The 20,363-nt window shown below is 38.7% G+C and overlaps 1 protein-coding gene and 1 long non-coding RNA gene across 9 annotated transcripts; both read right to left on the minus strand.

Moving 5' to 3' along the window:
• Window positions 1-86: 86 nt before the first annotated feature.
• LOC110668525 (peroxidase 72-like) lies at window positions 87-1,966 on the minus strand. The gene is made up of 4 exons (XM_021829806.2): window positions 1,692-1,966; window positions 1,266-1,457; window positions 1,007-1,172; window positions 87-709 (listed from the first exon to the last, which is right to left on the minus strand). Exons 1-4 carry the CDS (start codon window positions 1,914-1,916, stop codon window positions 297-299), a joined length of 996 nt encoding a protein of 331 aa, XP_021685498.2. The 5' UTR covers window positions 1,917-1,966; the 3' UTR covers window positions 87-296.
• A 12,876-nt stretch (window positions 1,967-14,842) lies between these two features.
• LOC110668527 (uncharacterized) lies at window positions 14,843-20,354 on the minus strand. Of its 8 annotated transcripts, none has more exons than XR_009144869.1 (8): window positions 20,223-20,354; window positions 19,914-19,978; window positions 17,560-19,636; window positions 17,382-17,473; window positions 16,825-16,891; window positions 16,178-16,231; window positions 15,279-15,384; window positions 14,843-15,198 (listed from the first exon to the last, which is right to left on the minus strand). It is a non-coding gene; the product is annotated as an uncharacterized LOC110668527 (long non-coding RNA). The 8 variants fall into 8 exon arrangements; XR_009144872.1 differs by lacking the exon at window positions 20,223-20,354 and having other exon boundaries at window positions 17,560-19,125; window positions 19,206-19,636; window positions 19,914-20,190; XR_009144873.1 differs by lacking the exon at window positions 20,223-20,354 and having other exon boundaries at window positions 17,560-17,662; window positions 19,070-19,636; window positions 19,914-20,190.
• Between the last annotated feature and the right edge of the window lie 9 nt (window positions 20,355-20,363).

The following is a 20,363-nucleotide window of genomic DNA, read 5'->3' on the forward strand; positions in this document are numbered from 1 at the left end:
AATTTCCTCTCTTTCTCTCTCTCTCTCTGATTACAAGTATAATAATAGAGTGAATTGCAAATAATAGAGTGAATTGCATTTAGCTATCTATGAAAAGAAATATCTTAAATTTCTTCAGAAAAAAAAAATTACAGAATTCCACTACTGTAATAGCAGAGCATGCTGCGCAGTGGTAACAACGAAGTGGAGAACTAGAATTTCTCTTCAAAGTGAGGAAATGAAGACAGAGAACTTAAATAGAAAATCATACGCTATTGCTTTAGCATTTACTTTTAGACAGTAACTGGGTAGTCCAGTTAACTATTAATTTTCCTGCAGTTCTTTCTAACCTCTCCCCTTGGACCTGTCAATGGAGAGATATTTCCCATCTTAATCATTGACTTGGCAAACTGCTCAAAGAAGAGTTCATTGTTCTCAGCATATTTCTTGACCAGTTCCATGGATGATTCATTCTTTGTCAGGAGAACTTGATCAGAATTTAACAGGCCCTTTGAAGCCAATATGTTCTTGAAGTAGCTGTTATCAAACTTTGTAGGACTTGCGAAGTCCAAGAAAAACAGGTTTTGGTCACCTCCAGATCTAGGACAGCGGGTACGCAATTGTGAACCATATGATTGATCTAAAGTGTAGTCGGGTTGCCCATTGCCTGACTGGTTGTACAGCCTCTGCCTGAAGCTAGTGCATCGAGCATTTCCGATTGTGTGGCTTCCTGCCAGAATTCATGGAAACTTAAGCATGCCTTTTCAATGGAAGCATGAACCACCCATATGCTAACATTTGCTCAGGAAATAAAATTTGAGGCACACATAGTACAGGTTCGTGTTTTTAGAGATGATGTTCATGCTAAATCAATGATGAACATAAATTGCAGATCCACAAATCATGTTTTCTTACTTAACTTGAGTCTGCCATGAGAACATAGCTAAGAATTTTGTGTTCTTTAGTGAAATGATTGTTATCAGGAAAAAAAAAAAAACTGTTAGAAGTCAGAAATAAGTTTGGTTACCAGACAGTGCGACAAGATCAACAACATTGAGGCCCTGAACCTTGAACTTAGTAAGAATGGTTTGGAATTTGTTATTTGGAGCAGGAATGTTGTTGTTAGAACCACTCAAGCTTGCACCTCTAGAATCCTTTCTTCCCAATGGTACTTCCCAGGTAGGTCCTCCAGTCTGCGTAAATGAAAAAGATGGTCAGCTTAGAATTTTGGTTAGCAATCACTATCACAGGTTATTCCCCTGCACAGCTAAGAAAGTGACATTTACAAGAACAGTGGAATCTCTAGCTGCCAAAGCCAAAATATCCGCACAAGATACTGTTTGAGGACACTCGTTCTCTAGTGCAGTTTTGATCTCATCAATCACTTCGAATCCTCGAGCTGATTGTCGGTTTGGATTAGACATCTTCTCACTGATTATGCTTCCACTGCTGTCTAACAATAGCGACGCATCACAACCCTGCAATAGAGGAGCATTGATTAAGTTATCAGAAACATTGTCACATGCCATTAGGCTAGTAACCCGATTGCCGATTGCACGTCTCGTAGCTTAATAAACCTTCCATGTACCAAAAAAAGAAAAAAGACATGGTCATATGGTTACGACACAAGCTATGTGCCTGTGAGTGTGGACGTTATAGCTAGAGCAATTAACTATACAAAAAACGATTTGATTTCTAGGCAATTCACATACCTTGACAAAACAGTCATGAAAGTGAAGCCTAAGTAATGAGGCAGCCATACGAGCTTCTTTTGCTACAGCCTTGGCTACAATAGACTGGACTGTCTGTTGAGCTTTAGGGCAGGAATGGTCATAGAACTGTGGGTAGAGGTAGCCGCCTGTGGTCTTCACACAAAAGCTAAAAGGAGCAAAGGCAAGGAGAGTAGTAAGTAGGAGAATGCCTATGGATTGAGCCATTGTTTTTTGCTTCAAAAGTTGCTATGCTTCATTCTTAGATGATTTAGGAGTATATATAGAGGGAACTTTGCGGACACAACCTTGAGATAAAGGGAGCAAAAAGTTGGAGTTGGTAACTAGCTAGCTTTTGCAGCAATGTTGAAAAAAGAAGATAATAGAGTTGGAGTTGTTAGCTGCTTATTGTTTAGGTTGACTGGTTCATTCATGCTGCATTATATATATAAATGTAAGAGAAAGATGGGTGCTAGAGTTTTAATGCTTGAACTCATGTATCACGAGGTCGCGCAAGACTACCTACAATAGGGTTTTATTTGTTTTAAGAAAAATAGTTTTTTGAAAAATATTTTCTAAGTTTTTTAGTATTTGAAATATTCAGAAAATTGGTTCATGAAAAATATTTTAAAGAAAATAACTTTCATTTAAAAAAAAAAAGTTATTTTTCATTTTCTAAATTTTAAAAATCTTATTAAAATATAAACATACTTATACATATATAAAATAAATATATATCATTAACTTAACATTCTAATCAAACAATAGAAAATACTTTCATGAAAAATATATATTTTTTAAATTTCCTTGAAAAATATAATTTTCATATATAAATTATTTTTCGTGAAACAAACAAAATCTAAATGTGCAAAAATATTCTATCTGAATCTGATTAATATTTTTAAAATTCAAAACTCATCATAAACCTACTAAAATTTATTATCAACCATTCCAACCTGTCACAAACAAAATTACTATTACCTGAATAATATTTAAATTTATTTAATTTTATATATTTTAATTAATAATCAACACAAAATTTTATTTTTTATTAATAATTTATATTTTAAAAAATTAATAATTTCATAAAGTATTTAAATTCTATTTTATTTAAAATAAAAATATAAAATTTATAAATATTATTATAAAAAACATATATTTATATTTAATTAAATATTTATATAAAACGGATTAGAGAAACGGATATTTAACAAGTAAAACTTAAACCTCATCACGATACTATTTTTAAATTTGAACTCATTCTAAATCTAATTATGTACTACTTAAACCTACCTATTAAGGTTCAGTTATATTGCATATCCATAAAAATTTAACCAATTGTCATCTATATTAAGTTCAAGAAGCACTGGTCCTTGAAATTCTTTAAAACATAGAAGTATGTTGTAACACCTCAAAAATTTTAAATTTATGAGCATTTTTGGTATTTTAATTTTATTTAAATTTTAGGAATTTTTTTTTGAGATTTTTCAGATTTTAAAAATCGGGTTCGATTTTCCGAAAATATAAACTTTGATGATTTTTAAAAATTTATGTAAAGACCACGTGACAAAACTAAAAATATATTTGGAGTCTACGTATTTTTCTGAGTTTTCTGGAATTTTTTTCAAAATTTTTGGACCTCGTTTTCGGTCTCGAGGCAGAGTAAAAATTTAAAATTTTGTATTTCGAATCGAACCGGACCGGTCTTTTTCCCTTTTTCTTCCTCCCGCGCGCGACGTTCCCTCTCCCTTTTCTCTCTCTTTTCTCTCTCCTCCCCTCCCCTGCCGCCGGCCAGCCGCCTCCCCTGCGTCCCCACCTCCCGCCGCCTCACTGCCCCAGTGACGGCCGCCCAAACTACTGGAACGCGCGAACACTCCCTCTGCGGCAGGCGCTTCTCCGGCCAAAATCAGGCCGATCCGGCCACCAATTGGACCGGGTCTTGCGTCTAAAATCATCTACTCGGCGAGAGCTTTCCATAGACACCAAGAACGCCGAAATCCATCAAGCGGTTTGTCTAATTTTTGCTCGGGAAGTTTTTAACTCATTTCGACTTTTGGGCTAGATTTCTCGAAAATCGTGAATCCCACGAGATAACCGAGGCTACCAGCACGCTCCACTCGTCGAGAGCTTCGCAACGACATAAATTTCGAATTTTTCTGACACCGTTTTTCGGTGGGTCCCACGAAACTTCTCAGTGTTTTTCCGAGCATTAAATGAGCTTAGAAAATTCTGAAAAATTTATGTGCTAACCCCCGTGTTATGGGCTTCGTGTAGGTATCCTCAATTCGCGGAAATTGACGATTGGCCGGTGCGTGAATTTCTCGCCGAACATGTTCTGGAAAAGTCTCCGAATTGGACCGAGGTTTTGGCTACCCCCCATTGTCAGACGTCCCGAGTGCGTCCCCGAAGTCGGAATCGGCAAAGGTAAACCCGAACCTTGCTTTTTCGTAAATTTCTAGTGCTTAAATAGGATTAAAAATCCATAAAATATTCGTGGTAGCTTAGAAAATTACGATTCTTTTTGCAATAGCTTAGTAATATTGCTAAGGACCGCGGGGCAAAGTTTTATAATTTTTAGAGCTTGTTTGGGCAGTTTTTGCAAAAATGATCAATAATAAGGACTAAATTGAAATTTTGCGTATTGTGATGGATGACTGATTTGATGGGCCTAGGAGGGGCTGTGTGATATGATTGAACTGTGGATATATAGATTGTGAATATAGAAGTGTGTTTTGAACCATTTTGCAGGTTGGGTAGGTCCTAAGTATAGGGGAGACTCTGCCGGATTTTCGGCACGACTTAGGACGTATTGGTCTTTTTCTTTGTTTGTATTGAGTCAAATTTATTAAATGATTGTAATAAAATTGTCAGGTGAGCCGGGACAGCCTTCTTCCTCCGCCCAGCCGCCTCAGTGACCATCGTCAAGTCTGTGAGTAAAATATTAATTTTAATTATAATTTCGATATTATTATATGTTCAGCCTGCCCATACATCACTTATATGCATATATTTATGTAGTTAAACTCTAGGCATGATTTATGTTGCATTCATAACTGTTGATGTGCCATGGATGTTGTTGTGGTAATTTGGAGTAGTGTGCGTGCGTTGGCGTGCGTGTGATGTGGTGTGGACTATGGATAGGACGGGGTAGTCGCGGCTTGAGTAATTCGCTGGGACTCGATCCTTCGAGGGGTAGTCACGGCTTGAGTAATTCGCTGGGACCCTCGATTTGGTTATTAAGTGGAAGTCCGAAATTGAGTAATTCGGCACGAGTTGGATTTAAGAGAGCTGTATAGGGGATCAGCTCCCATATGTTATGATTGATACTACAGGGTGTGTGAGTGCTCCAAATTACCTTTTTGATGCTATGATGTGAATTTATTGCTGATGTTGCATTTCATTCCACAGGTTGCATTAGTTTTAGATAGTTATAGAGATTATGGTTAAAATTGATATTTTACTCTCTGAGTCAAACGCTCACTCCTGTTCAATATTTTTTCAGGCTACAGGAGGATTTTATTTTGGTTAACCTGCTTTTCTCCTTCGCAGGTTGTTTATCGATAATTGTATAATTTTATTTACTCCTAGAATTTCCGCATGTGTTAGAAGTATTTATTTGATTATGGTCTGTAATATTATTATCATGTTGGACCTGTAAACGTATAATGATATGCATGTTTGATGGTTTGGATGAGGGAGCTGAGCTCCCATTTATTATTATGTTGATGAGTATGTGGAGGGTGAGCTGAGCTCCCCAATTGACTATATATGGTGTTTACAGGTCAGGTGAGTCGAAAACTCCCCGTTGGTAAGTCCATTTTATGGCCGGACTCTGTCCGTTTGTTTTCTTGACATTGGGCCCAAATGGGCCTTAGAGTTGGGTAAAATGAATAGTTAAGGCTTACTACGGGCCTCGGGGCTTTAGGTGGCCTGTGTCCTAGTCTTGGAGTCGGCCCATAGGTTGGGTCGTGACAAATGTGGTATCAGAGCTTAGGCTCCAGATTCTTAGGGAATGTTGTCTAAAGTGTTGGGAAGAGTCTACTAGGAGTCACATGCGGAAATATAGGGTCCACATTCGTCTTGCATTGTCATCTTTGCTTCTAGTTTCTGCTCCATATGTTATGTATAAATATGAGTCTATAGAGCTGTGTAATGAGCAATTTTGAATTTTTGTGGGCTAATGCTTCTGAATTTCAGGAAAATGCGTAGAAGCAGGAGAGCTGCCACTGCACCAGAACCAGTTGTGCCGGATGAGGTGTAGGCACAGGATGAGGCACCTGCCCCGAGGATGCGGGGTAGGAGGCCTAGAGCTGCTCAAGTAGAGGAGCAGCCACCCCCAGTACAAGATCAGTCCTTTATGGTACAGGGTCCCATGGACCCCATGGAAGCTACTCTAGCTGGTCTGCAGAGAACCATCGACATGATGGCGCAGTATATGGTCCACCCTCCACAGCAGCAGCAGTCCACCGCACCAAGAGGGGAACCTTACAAACAGATCATAAATTTCAAGAAGTTGGTGCCTGGTACTTATGATGTGTTAGACGATACATATCGGTTTTTGATTCTATGACAGCGAGAGCAGTCTGGTGGTGATAGAAGGCGATAGAGTGTATGCAACATGTCATGGGGCCTATGCCTAGACAATGGATGAATGACTATGTGTTACCCCGGATGGAGGGCTTGACATGGGCTCAGTTTGTGGAACTTTTTATCAATCGGTTTGTGCCAGAAAGCTTCAGAGATCAGAAGCAGTGGGCCTTTGAGGCCTTAAGACAGAATGGTAGGTCTGTAGATGAATATGCTCTGAGAATTTACGGAATTGAGCGGATATGCCCCTACAAAGATATCTCTGAGAGACTATGAAGGTGAAAAGATTCCTAAAGGGGCTTGACAGAGGTATGCAAACTGGCCATGATGTCAGTGATCTTTTGATGTGGTGGTTGATCGAGCAGACAGATTGAGATTAGCTATCTTTGTGGATGACAATGAAGAGCAAAGAAAAAGCGAGGCGAGGGTTCTTGGTGTTCCCCAAATGGGTACTCGGATAGTAGTGGCGAGTAATTCTGAGAGGAAAGGGTAGGAGCAAGAGAAGTGGTTTTAGACACGGACCACGAGGATTGGACGAGTGCGGATCGGCGGTGGTCACGATTCGAATCTGGCAGATTCTGGTGCAGTTCAGATCCTCCTTGGCACCTTGTGCACGATGTGGAAGAGGACATTCAGGACCTTGTTTGATGGGATCGAGTATGCTTGAGTGTGGCCAACAGGTCACTTTGCTAGAGAATGCCGTGTTCAATGAGCCACGGATGGGGTCACAAGGTTACATTGCGAATGTTCCTCGACAATTGTATCCGGTGCTTCCAACATGGCGGCGATCGATTCGATGGCCAGGCCGAGGACAAAAGGGACATGGATTTGGAGGCGGTCGGGAGGTAGAAGTCGATGTCGAGTTACGCCACTCGGGGTAGGGTCAAGCTTGAGTTTTCACCACGACCCACGGGATGCTCAAGCTTCAAATGCAGTTGTGGCAGGTATTCTTCTGGTCTGTTCTTATGAGGCTCGTGTTTTGATAGATCCGGGTGCTACGCACTCATTTGTCTCCCCTGTGTTTGCCATGAGGTTGGGTAGAAACCCTACAACTTTAGAATGCCCTTTGTCGGTAGCCACCCCACTTAGTGACAACATAGATGTAGATATGGTTTTTCCGGTAGCCCGAAGAGTAGTGGATGGAAAGATCCTCCCGGCAGACTTGGTTCCTCTACCGATGTGGACTTTGATGTAATTTTGGGGATGGATTGGTTGGCAACTCACTATGCCACTTTAGACTGCAGGAACAAAAAGGTGTATTTCCACATACCTGGTGTGGAAGAGTTTAGCTTTGATGGTGACAGGAGTGTGGCTCCATATAATTTGGTGTCAGCAATTAGTGCTAGAAAAATGTTGAGGCGTGGATGCCAAGGGTATTTGGCATTGGTGAGAGATACATCTATAGAAGGTGTCAGCATGGAAAATGTTCCTGTTGTCAGAGAATTTATGGATGTCTTCCCAGAGGAGCTTCCAGGGTTGCCACCAGGAAGGGAAATAGAGTTTTGTATTGATGTTGTGCCGGGTACAAACCCCATATCCATGCCACCTTACAGGATGGCACCAGCAGAATTGACAGAGGTGAAGGAGCAACTTCAGGAGCTTTGGGACACGGGTTTCATACGTCCGAGCACTTCACCCTGGGGTGCTCCTGTTCTATTCGTGAGAAAGAAGGATGGGTCATTGAGGTTGTGTATCGACTACAGACAGCTGAACAAGGTGACTGTGAAGAACAAGTATCCACTTCCTTGGATCGATGATTTGTTTGTCAGCTCCAAGGAGCTAGATTCTTTTCCAAGATAGACTTGCGATCAGGCTACCATCGGTTGAGAATCGGGAATGAGGGCGTGTCCAAAGCGGCTTTCGTGACAAGATATGGTCATTATGAGTTCTTGGTGATGTCTTTTGGACTCACTAATGCACCAAAGACCTTCATGGACTTGATGAGCAGGTGTTCAAGCCATTTTGGACCGCTTTGTCATCGTATTCATAGATGACATTTTGGTGTACTCTCGAGAGGAAGAACACGTGTGGCACTTGAGGATGGTGTTGCAGACGTTGAGGAGCACCGGTATATGCCAAATTTTCAAAATGTGAATTTTGGCTAGAAAGCATCTCATTCTTGGGACACGTGGTTTCTAGTGACGGCATTCAAGTGGATCCCAAGAAAATTGAAGCTGTAACTGATTAGCTTAGGCCTACAACAGTCACTGAGGTGCGAAGTTTTCTGGGTTTAGCTGGTTACTATAGGCGTTTTGTGCAAGATTTCTCCAGGATAGCGGCTCCTCTAACTAAGTTGACCAGGAAGAATGTTCCATTCATTTGGACAGATGACTGTGAGGTGAGTTTCCAGAAGCTTAAGGGGTGTCTAACCACTGCCCTTGTGTTGACACTACCTGTGAGTGGTGAAGGATACACCGTGTATTATGACGCCTCCAGAGTTGGCCTAGGGTGTGTTTTGATGCAGAATGGAAAGGTAGTGGCTTATGCTTCAAGGCAGCTGAAGAGGCATGAGCAGAACTACCCCACCCATGATTTGGAAATGGCGGCTGTAATCTTTGCACTAAAGATCTGGAGACACTACCTGTATGGTGAAGTGTGCGAGATATACACCGACCACAAGAGTTTGAAGTACATCTTCCAGTAGAGGGATTTAAACTTGAGACAGAGGAGATGGATGGAGCTTCTGAAAGACTATGATTGCACCATCGGTACCACCACAGGAAGGCCAATGTTGTGGCGGATGCCTTGAGCGAGAAAATCTTACAGCGGTTTGGCGCATATTTGAGAGAAGAGACCATTGATTCAGAGGTACATGAGTGATGGATCAAGGTTTAATCCTAGATCTTTCGGATGAGGGTATTGTTGGCTCACTTTTGGTGAGGCGGACTTGAGGGCGAGTTAGAGTTTCCCGGCCTGAGACCAACAAGCGATGAAGATTATAGAAAGAGTCTGACAAGGTGAAGGTGGTGAGTTTGGATTTGCCAATGATGGCGCCCTAGTGCAAGGTTCTAGGATATGTGTGCCCGATGTGGACAACCTCAGGAATGAAATCATGCGAGAGGCACACTACACAGCATGCGATGTCCACCTGAGTTCCACCAAGATGTACCATGATGTGAAAGATAGCTATTGGTGGAATGGCATGAAGAGAGACATAGCAGACTTTGTGTCCAAGTGCTTGACTTGTCAGAAGGTGAAGTTTGAACACCAGAGACCGTCAGGGAAGCTGCAAGAGCTCCCTATCCCAGAATGGAAGTGGGAAATGATCACCATGGATTTTGTGACTGGGTTGCCTCGTACCACGCGAGGATATGATTCGATATGGGTAATTGTAGACCGTCTAACCAAATCAGCTCACTTCTTACCTGTAAAGACTACATACTCTGTGGCACAGTATGCCCGGCTCTACATTCGAGAAATAGTCAGATTGCATGGAGTTTCGGCTTCCATAATATCTGACAGAGGGCCCCAGTTCACTTCTCGGTTTTGGAGAAAGTTGCAGGAGGCACTTGGCACACAGTTGAACTTCAGTACGGCTTTCCACCCTCAGACAGACGGACAGTCCGAAAGGACAATCCAAACACTGGAAGACATGCTTCGCATGAGTGTCTTGGATTTTGGAGGTCAATGGGATGAGCAGCTAGCTTTGGTGGAGTTTGCCTACAACAACAGTTATCACTCCAGCATAGGGATGGCACCCTATGAGGCATTATATGGAAGAAAATGTAGGTCTCCTCTGTGTTGGACAGAAATGGGGGAAGCGAAGGTGCATGATGTAGACCTAGTGCAGTACACTTCAGAGGTAGTTCCTTTAATCAGGGAACGACTAAAAACAGCTTTCAGTAGGCAGAAGAGTTATGCAGACCCCAGACGAAGGGATGTGGAGTTTGCAGTGGGCGACTATGTATTTCTGAAGGTTTCTCCAATGAAGGGAGTCATGAGATTTGGAAAGAAGGGCAAGTTGGCACCTCGGTATATTGGACCTTTTGAGGTTACGGATAGAGTTGGAGCAGTTGCCTACCGGTTGGAGCTACCACCTAACCTTTCTCACGTTCATCCCGTGTTTCACATCTCCATGCTCAGGAAATACATTCCCGATCCTTCTCATGTACTTTGCAAAGGATGTGATAGAGCTAAAAGAGAACTTGACATTTGAGGAGCAGCCTGTAGCCATAGTGGACTACCAAGTGAGACAGCTGAGATCCAAACAGATCCCTATGGTTAAGGTTTTGTGGAGGAGTCAGTCAGTGGAAGAGTGCACCTGGGAGTCAGAACGGGACATGCGTAGCAAGTACCCTTATCTGTTCAATGTATAATCATGTGCTTTATTCTGCCTTGTGTAAAATTCGAGGACGAATTTTCTGTAAGGGGGGAAGAATGTAACACCCCAAAAATTTTAAATTTATGAGCATTTTTGGTATTTTAATTTTATTTAAATTTTAGGAATTTTTTTTTAGATTTTTCAGATTTTAAAAATCGGGTTCGATTTTTCGAAAATATAAACTTTGATGATTTTTAAAAATATATTTAAAGACCACGTGGCAAAACTAAAAATATATTTGGAGTCTACGTATTTTTCTGAGTTTTCTGAAATTTTTTTTCGGAATTTTTGGACCTCGTTTTCGGTCCCGAGGCAGAGTAAAAATTTAAAATTTTGTATTTCGAATCGAACCGGCCGAATCGAACCGGACCGGATCGGACCGGTCGAATCGGACCGGTCTTCTTCCCTTTTTCTTCCTCCCGCGCGCGACGTTCCCTCTCCATTTTCTCTCTCTTTTCTCTCTCCTCCCCTCCCCTGCCGCCGGCCAGCCGCCTCCCCTGCGTCCCCACCTCGCCGTGTGCCTCCCGGTATCCCAGTGAGCCAGCGCCGCCCCAAGCGGCTGAAAGCAGCGCGACGCCCCTCCCTGCTTGGCGTTTGGCTTCTCGGCCAAAATCCGGCAGATCCGGCCACCAATTGGACCGGGTCTTGTGTCTAAAATCATCTACTCGGCGAGAGCTTTCCATAGACACCAAGAACGCCGAAATCCATCGAGCGGTTTGTCCAATTTTTGCTCGGGAAGTTTTTAGCCCATTTCGACTTTTGGGCTAGATTTCTCGAAAACCGTGAATCCCACGAGAAAACCGAGGCTACCAGCAATCTCCACTCGTCGAGAGCTTCGCAACGACATAAATTTCGAATTTTTCCGACACCGTTTTTCGGTGGGTCCCACGGAACTTCGCAGTGTTTTTCTGAGCATTAAATGAGCTTAGAAAATTCTGAAAAATTTATGTGCTAACCCCCGTGTTATGGGCTTCGTGTAGGTATCCTCAATTCGCGGAAATTCGGCGATTGGCCAAGATGCAGAATTTCCGGCGAATGCACCGTTACCAGAAAAGTCTCCGAATTGGACCGAGGTTTTGGCTACCCCCCCATTGTCAAATGTCCCGAGTGCGTCCCCGAAGTCGGAATCGGCAAAGGTAAACCCGAACCTTGCTTTTTCATAAATTTCTAGTGCTTAAATAGGATTAAAAATCCATAAAATATTCGTGGTAGCTTAGAAAATTACGATTCTTTTTGCAATAGCTTAGTAATATTGCTAAGGACCGCGGGGCAAAGTTTTATAATTTTTAGAGCTTGTTTGGGCAGCTTTTGCAAAAATGATCAATAATAAGGACTAAATTGAAATTTTGCGTATTGTGATGGATGACTGATTTGATGGGCCCAGGAGGGGCTGTGTGATATGATTGAACTGTGGATATATGGATTGTGAATATAGAAGTGTGTTTTGAACCATTTTGCAGGTTAGGTAGGTCCTAGGTATAGGGGAGACTCTGCCAGATTTTCGGCACGACTTAGGACGTATTGGTCTTTTTTTTTGTTTGTATTGAGTCAAATTTATTAAATGATTGTAATAAAATTGTCAGGTGAGCCGGGACAGCCTTCTTCCTCCGCCCAGCCGCCTCAGTGACCATCGTCAAGTCTGTGAGTAAAATATTAATTTTAATTGTAATTTCGATATTATTATATGTTCAGCCTGCCCATGCATCACTTATATGCATATATTTATGTAGTTAAACTCTAGGCACGATTTATGTTGCATTCATAACTGTTGATGTGCCATGGATGTTGTTGTGGTAATTTGGAGCAGTGTGCGTGTGTTGGCGTGCGTGTGATGTGGTGTGGACTATGGATAGGACGGGGTAGTCGCGGCTTGAGTAATTCGCTGGGACTCGATCCTTCGAGGGGTAGTCACGGCTTGAGTAATTCGCTGGGACCCTCGATTTGGTTATTAAGTGGAAGTCAGAAGTGAGTAATTGGCACCAAAGTTGGATTTAAGAGAGCTGTATAGGGGATCAACTCCCATATGTTATGATTGATACTACAGGGTGTGTGAGTGCTCCAAATTACCTTTTTGATGCTATGATGTGAATTTATTGCTGATGTTGCATTTCATTCCACAGGTTGCATTAGTTTTAGATAGTTATAGAGATTATGGTTAAAATTGATATTTTACTCTCTGAGTCGAACGCTCACTCCTATTCAATATTTTTTCAGGCTACAGGAGGATTTTATTTTGGTTAACCTGCTTTTCTCCTTCGCAGGTTATTTATCGATAATTGTGTAATTTTATTTACTCATAGAATTTCCGCATATGTTAGAAGTATTTATTTGATTATGGTCTGTAATATTATTATCATGTTGGACCTGTAAACGTATAATGATATGCATGTTTGATGGATTGGATGAGGGAGCTGAGCTCCCATTTATTATTATGTTGATGAGTATGTGGAGGGTGAGCTAAGCTCCCCAATTGACTATATATGGTGTTTACAGGTCGGGTGAGTCGAAAACTCTCCGTTGGTAAGTCTATTTTATGGCCGGACTCTGTCCGTTTGTTTTCTTGAAATTGGGCCCAAATGGGCCTTAGAGTTGGGTAAAATGAATAGTTAAGGCTTACTACGGGCCTCGGGGGCTTTAGGCTGGCCCAGGTCCTAGTGCCGGTCAGGCCCATAGATTGGGTCGTGACATATGTTAGTAATTTTAAAATTTAAAACTTAAAAGAAAGAAAAGAAATTAACAATTAAAAAATTGTGAAAAACACTAATTCACAAACCTAACTTTCAATTTCTTTTAACTTTATGCATTTAATATAAGGTTAAATTGAATGTTAAGTGTTACTCTTTTAAGTTTGGATAATTTAGATGATTAAAGAAGTAATTGATATTAATAACAAATTCATCAATATTTAAGAAATTATGTCAATTTTTAAATTATAATTTTACTTTTCAATTTAAATTTGTTGTAAATTTGAGCATTGTATTTATAGATATTTATAAGTATTGATTTAAAATTAATATAAATTTTTAATTGATTGCTTTTGATTGAAATTTTTGTATCCATCACAACAAGGTAGATCATTGACTATTGAGCTATTAGGATTTGTTCATGAGTCATATTAAAAGCTTATTAAAAATTATGGAGATTTAATATTTATATACATTTTTTTTTTAATTTATCTGGTCAGATGATTCTTTTCTTTTCTTTTTAAAGTTGAGCCTCTATATTCTTGCAATTTATAACAAAAAAAAGAAGGGAGTTTCCATGTGAATGCAAACGATTGGTGAGAAAGGTCCTCAAAGCAGAAGCATATTCACCTGCTTAGTTGACAAATTGGATGATCTCAACATTAATTTGACTCAAGCTCAAGGTTCCTGACAAAGATTGCAGCCTGGAAGCTATGACTTTGAGAAAGCTGAGCTTGAGGCTAGCTGGAAACACTAATTGAAACGGAAACCTTTCAACCTTCGTTTACTGGGTTATCCACATAAAAAGAAAGGCAGGCTTCATTTATTGATTCTTCTGCACTATTCCTTCCTTCCTTCGTTGCCTTAGAATTTAGAAACAGATGCTAATAGATTTCTGAGGAAGTCTTATCTACTTATATATACCAACTTTTTTTTTTTTTCTATTTTCCATGCTAGTACAAGTTAAGAGCAGCACACTGCTGTTACGTGAAAGATTATTTTTAGACTAAAGTAGTTAAATCACTTGATATGATCTATATAAATATAGAAAGATAATTAAAAAATTAAATCTGATGATATTATTATAAAATAATTTTATTGGCTTAGCCTATGGCTGATGTAGTAAACTGAATCTATCTACAAATGCAGTCATGCTAATACGGTGGGTTCTTGCCTCAATTGCATGTGGCATGTGGGGTGCAGAGGAAGATTACTCAAATCAGAATGTAAGAATATTAAGACGATTTGGTGAATAGCCAATACGATGACAAAAGTACTGACGAGAGTTGGACAACTACTCCATAGTTTATACTTCTTCAAAACCAAGGTACCTTCCTCACCTTTAGCAACAACAATATCTCCTTCTAATGTTTAGACTCTTTCCTAACATCTTTTGTCAAAGTTCAGAAAGTTGATCTCCCCATCAATAATTTTAGTACAAATAATAACATTTAATTTAATCACTCATTTTGCTATAATTTCAATTAGGTTTTTGACATAGTAGCCAAATAAAAATTTTCTATATGATTTTACAATTAAAAATGAGCTATAAATAAAAGCTCTGTAAAAATTTGGCAACACTTTATTGAAACAAATCTGTTTACTCTGGACTCCTGAGTTTGAAATCCTGATTAAACTCTTAAACATTGAAATCAGAAACAATATCATATGCATACAATCCCCTGTAGCTTCAATTTGATTCAGTCAATCTCTTACAAGTATGTTCTGTGCACAAAATCCATTTTGTATCCTAAATCTTCAAGTCAAGATACAAAGCTTAAATTGAACCATATTTCCTGTCACTAGTTCTCCACATTCCTTGAGCTGAGGCAGACGGTCGTTCCCAAGAGGCTTCAGCTAGTGAGTAGCCAATATTGGGGTCTTCGGCTCGTGTATGCCCATGCCCATCACCACCTGCCTAGTTTTGCATATTCAAGAGACTGTTATAAAGTCTGCATATACAATACCAGCATACAGTTCACAATTCTATAACAATACCTGTTTGAGATGTGTTCCTTCGCTTTACAAGGTGCACCTCCACATTAGAAAAAAAACACTTGGATGGAGCCCAAATAGTGCTCAACATTTTGGACACACACAATACCTTTAAAATGACATGAATAATAGGGTTATTTTAGCTTCTAAGAATAACCATTTCATAGTGTTTAGAACATCCACAAATTTTTTTTATGAAAATTTTTAGCAATCCATATCTATATGTTTGGAAATCAAAAAAAAAAAAAAAAAAGAGTTTGTTTGAGTCTCATGATTTCAATCCCGTGGTAAATATAAAATCTATCAAAATAGATGGAATTTACACCACCTACACTACAAAATTAAATAGGATTTATACACTGCCTTGATTAATTATGCAACAACCCAATCTCTCTTGGCACTTCATTAATGGATGAAATATACACATTGCTTATTTTTGGGAATACAAATATTGAATTTGATTGGTTATTTGTTCCAAACATATACTGTTTAATTTAGTTTTATTGAATCCTAGGCATTAATATGAAATACCAAACACAAGAAATCATTACTAAAAAAAGTCTAGAGTACAATTCATTTATAGATAAAATAAATACCTTATTGATTTATGTCCAAATGGATTGTAAATGATAGAGCATCAGAAGCAAAGCACTCCAAAGGAATGAGAATAAAACATGTCATGCATCTCTCCTATAATGCCATCATCATTAAATTCAATGACGTTTCCTCTCAAGGCAATTGTTGCTTTCATCCGCAAACAATTGCCACAGCAAAAATTATTGAACTTTGGCCATATTGGCATATTAAAACAGACCATTAAACTCCACAAGTAGTCCATAGTTACTCAGCCACTTATTAATCATTAAAGATCAAATAATATAACTGGGGTTATGTAAACTCACAATCTCTTCACATGCAGATAATGTTGCCATGCCCGGCAATGCATCAATTCCATGCTGCATTCAGTTGAAATACCAACACATTGCCATCAACATACTTTACAAGATAAAATCACAAGCAATTGACTATCAAATACAGCTAAACAAAAGCAAATGAGGGCACCAGGCATTCCATGCGAGTCTTATAGATAAGACACTCACAACAAAACAGTGTTGATGACAAATAATCTGCTCAATGGCAATTTTTTTCAAACATCAAAATTTATAATGGAAAAAGAACTATCTAAGATAATTGTAAATGCCTATAGGAACACTGACATTTTTTAATTGCTCAAGGAAAAATAGTAAAGCTTGCTTTGAAAAAGATTAAAGTAATGACAATGCTTTATGTATGATGTGTGAAAGCCTAGGCCATTTGCATGATCTCAAACCAGTTCAAAGCAGATTTCATACATGTACAAACAGAATGGATAATCTGCAAGTTAAAAAATGCATATGGCTTAAGAAAAAAGCTGCAGTGCATAGACTGAACGCCCACATTATACATTTCTAGTACTTTTCACTTTGCAAAATGATTGAGCACAAACTTTCAATACTAAGATGAAAAAAAAAAAAAAAAAAAAAGAGAGAATTAGTTGAAATTGCCATACATGCAAGATATGACCCCAAAGATAGCCCATCCTCATCTAGAGTCATTCCCTTAATCCTGCCTGTGTTCTGCAATATTTGAACAAGCAAGGGAGTGACTTGAGGACAACTAGAAACTTAAGCATAAAACACCGACCAGGGACTAAAATTAAAGGAGAAAATAGTTTGAGGCTTTGGTAGATATCCGTATCAAAATTCACTGGCACTCCTCCAAGCTTCCAACAAATCTCAGGTTTACCTTTTCGTATCATGTGTCAAAGATAAGTAACATTGTCAGCTATATTTAGGGAATTTCAGTAAGCTGAAGGGCACATCTATGGGGCCATTTATATATGGTATAGTGCAGACGTCCAGCCAACTCAACTATACAATAATGCAAGCAGAATATTTTAACCACAACACCATGTTTCTCAGCTAAAGAACTTGTTATTATATAATTGGTTCTCTTTCTTTATTTCCATTTGAAAGTTCATAAAGCATTTAACTGATGATAAAATCAAGAGCTAAAAATGATGAGATAACAGAACTTTTTTGCCCTGTGAAAGCAATACAAGCTTACCACAGTTTTTTGCAAGAGGAAACTGGACAGGTTCATAACCCTCTATTGGGATTGTAACATTAACTTCATGGGTGTATTACGGACCCCATGACCTTCAAAAGTTAGAAATCTAAATTAGAATATTATTAATTTAAAAGAATATAAAAAAAAAACATGGCAAGAAAAGAGACAACCATACATCTCTAATCCACAATCAACATTGTCGGGGACAACGTCTTAGGAGGATTACCAATTGCACCCAAGCCTGACAAACTAACCCCAATACCTTTCTCTGGAAAAACCTGAGAAGGTAGTTGATTAAACAAATATCACATACATTATACATATTTTAGCAGGTACATTTGGAAATAGCAGATATACTTAGAGTACCATAATAGTGGGTTTTTGCACCAAAGTAGAAAGGGAAGCAATTGCAGTCATATAAAGGGTAACAAGAGTTTATTCAATGCTGAAGCTTCCAAAAATTTATGCATAGTTAGGATAGTTATCACTCACAAGAATACCTTCAAATTTCATTCCTTCTTATTGAAATTGGATCATTACCTATCATATTTGCAAGATTCTAAACAGCCACTATGGAGGCCAAAAAATATAGAGATCACTCTTTGCAAATGCTTGCTCAAAGCAAGGATTGCAATTTGGCATGACACATTTGTAATGCATTAAATTCATTCTTAGCTCTCTTTATGATTCAAAATCAATATAATCTAACAAATTCTTGTTATAAACACTTGATAATCCCATGTCTGCTTCCTACGCAACTGCACTATGGTTTTTGAGTTACAAAAGAATGCTTACTTGAACAAAATCAACATGTCCTGAACCAGCAACAAAGTAGTTGAACTTACCAAATCGACCAAAATCCACATATCCATGCACAATTATAAGAAGTTGAGAAAATATGAACCATGCCTATATCACAGAAAATATTTATGCATGCGGTGGTATGATATTATTTAAGCCATATAGATGTGCATGAGTGGTCCTGGGTTAACCATCACTTTTAATGTCACTACCACAACAATAGCAGCCATTAATGAGAGAGTGATCTGCAGTGAGAACCCTTGTATTCATGCAATTTTTAGAAGTGAAACACCAGAATCCTATCCCTGTCTGAGAAAAAAAGAAAAAGAAAACTAGCACTTGCCTTATTTGTCAATCAATGAAAATTTTCTCATTTGATAAAGAACATCCATTTTTCTTTTTAAAATCTAATTTCATATAATTAGGGAAAGAATATTTACCTTGGGTACACACATGTTCGAGAATGGCAATCCAATTAAGTGTCAAAGTCATGACTTTCTTAAGTTTCATGGTAAACTGTATTTCCATTTACAACCATGGCCCACCATCAAAGTAAAAGACGTTGATGATGATAAGCATAGTTACAAAACTTTTACCAATTCCATGATTGTTATTGCAAGAAAGCATTAAACAAAATTTAATCACCATTAAGTTGCATGAGTGGTTAAGGTTTGCAAATTGTGCTTATGTTTTGACTAAATATAGTGATTAAAAAAGAAAGCCTCTATGTGATTCTTCTCTACATTTTTTTGATTCCTTTGGAATCAATCATTTTCTGCACCAACATTTTCATAATTGAAAGACAAATCCTAGAAAGAAAAAATGAAAGCAAGAAAAAGGAGCATGTTGGTAAAGTACTTGAAAGCATGGTGTTACGGACTAACGTTTGTGATCTTTTCTTAATGTCTTTGCAAAATGGAACCACCAAGTCAGTATTTTCCTGCACCCAGACCAACTGATAACATTATCCTGATCCTCCGGATAAAGATTCATAAATAGCACACTCAAAACGTAAATTACCTTTCCTTCATACTCAAAAGGATGCCCAATCCAACTGTTCTAAATAACAATTTAAGAGAAAAATATTTTCAACAAATACTAAATCCAAAAAAAATAAAAAAAAAATATCCTATTTGAGATCCAAACACTTAATAAGAGTCAAAACTAAAAACCATGATTCCAATAACCATGTGAGCATAGATGACTACTAAGAAAGACCTAAACAGGACGCCCCATTTGCGAATTACCGACCCCATCCATCATGCAGTCTTGCAGAATGAAATGTCTACTCCAATGTGAGAAGATGCTAATAATTAAAATTGCATACTCTGAACATCGATGCATAATCTCAGAACCCGTATCAATTTAGGATACAAAGTCTACAGGCGACTAGAACTATCAAGAGCATAGCAGCCGGAACTCGGTACAGCAATCGAGGCAATCCCAGGTGCCTGTATAATAACAGTTGGGAAAGAAATGATAAAAACCATTAGAAAAGAAGAAGGAAAAATGTAACAAAGCAAATTGGCAAAACGGTCATCTAATGGTGAATTACTTGAGACTAATATGCACTAGCAATGTAAAGAATGAACAGAACCGAATCGGAGACTCTGCATTGCTTCAAAATTCAAGCATGTACTAGCTGTGCAACGAAAGAAACAATCTTGGGCAAAAAATTTAAAGAAAAAACGGAGAGGAATGATCCGAATATAGAGAGGGAATAAATACCTGAAGAGATGGGGTTGAAAGAAATGCTTCCTTAAGTCTGACGAGGGAAGGAGTCTCTGTACTCACTGTTTAAAAAAAAAAAAAAAAAAAAGAGGAGACTTTATGCTCTCGTGGTTAATGACGGAACTACCCATGGGCTTGAAAATCCATGTCAACCTAAGGAAACAACCAGCAGTTTGACGATAGAGAGTAATTACGTAAAAATTTCAAGCACATAAATCACCTGTCGATTCTTACATAACTAACCCAAAATAATGAAAATTAGCGGACAAATATGGAAATCCAACAATCGAACTTGAAATTCCACACCTGAGAATTGATATTTCCGTAACTTTGCCACTCCTCTACAAGATTCAATCACTAGGCCAAAAAAAAAAAATTAAAGCAATTGCTAATTTGCTATTAATCGTTGATTAGGGATTCGTAATCAAATATTAAAATATACTGAGC

This window comes from Hevea brasiliensis, chromosome 16, assembly GCF_030052815.1.
Source record: "Hevea brasiliensis isolate MT/VB/25A 57/8 chromosome 16, ASM3005281v1, whole genome shotgun sequence".
Taxonomy (NCBI): Eukaryota; Viridiplantae; Streptophyta; class Magnoliopsida; order Malpighiales; family Euphorbiaceae; genus Hevea; species Hevea brasiliensis.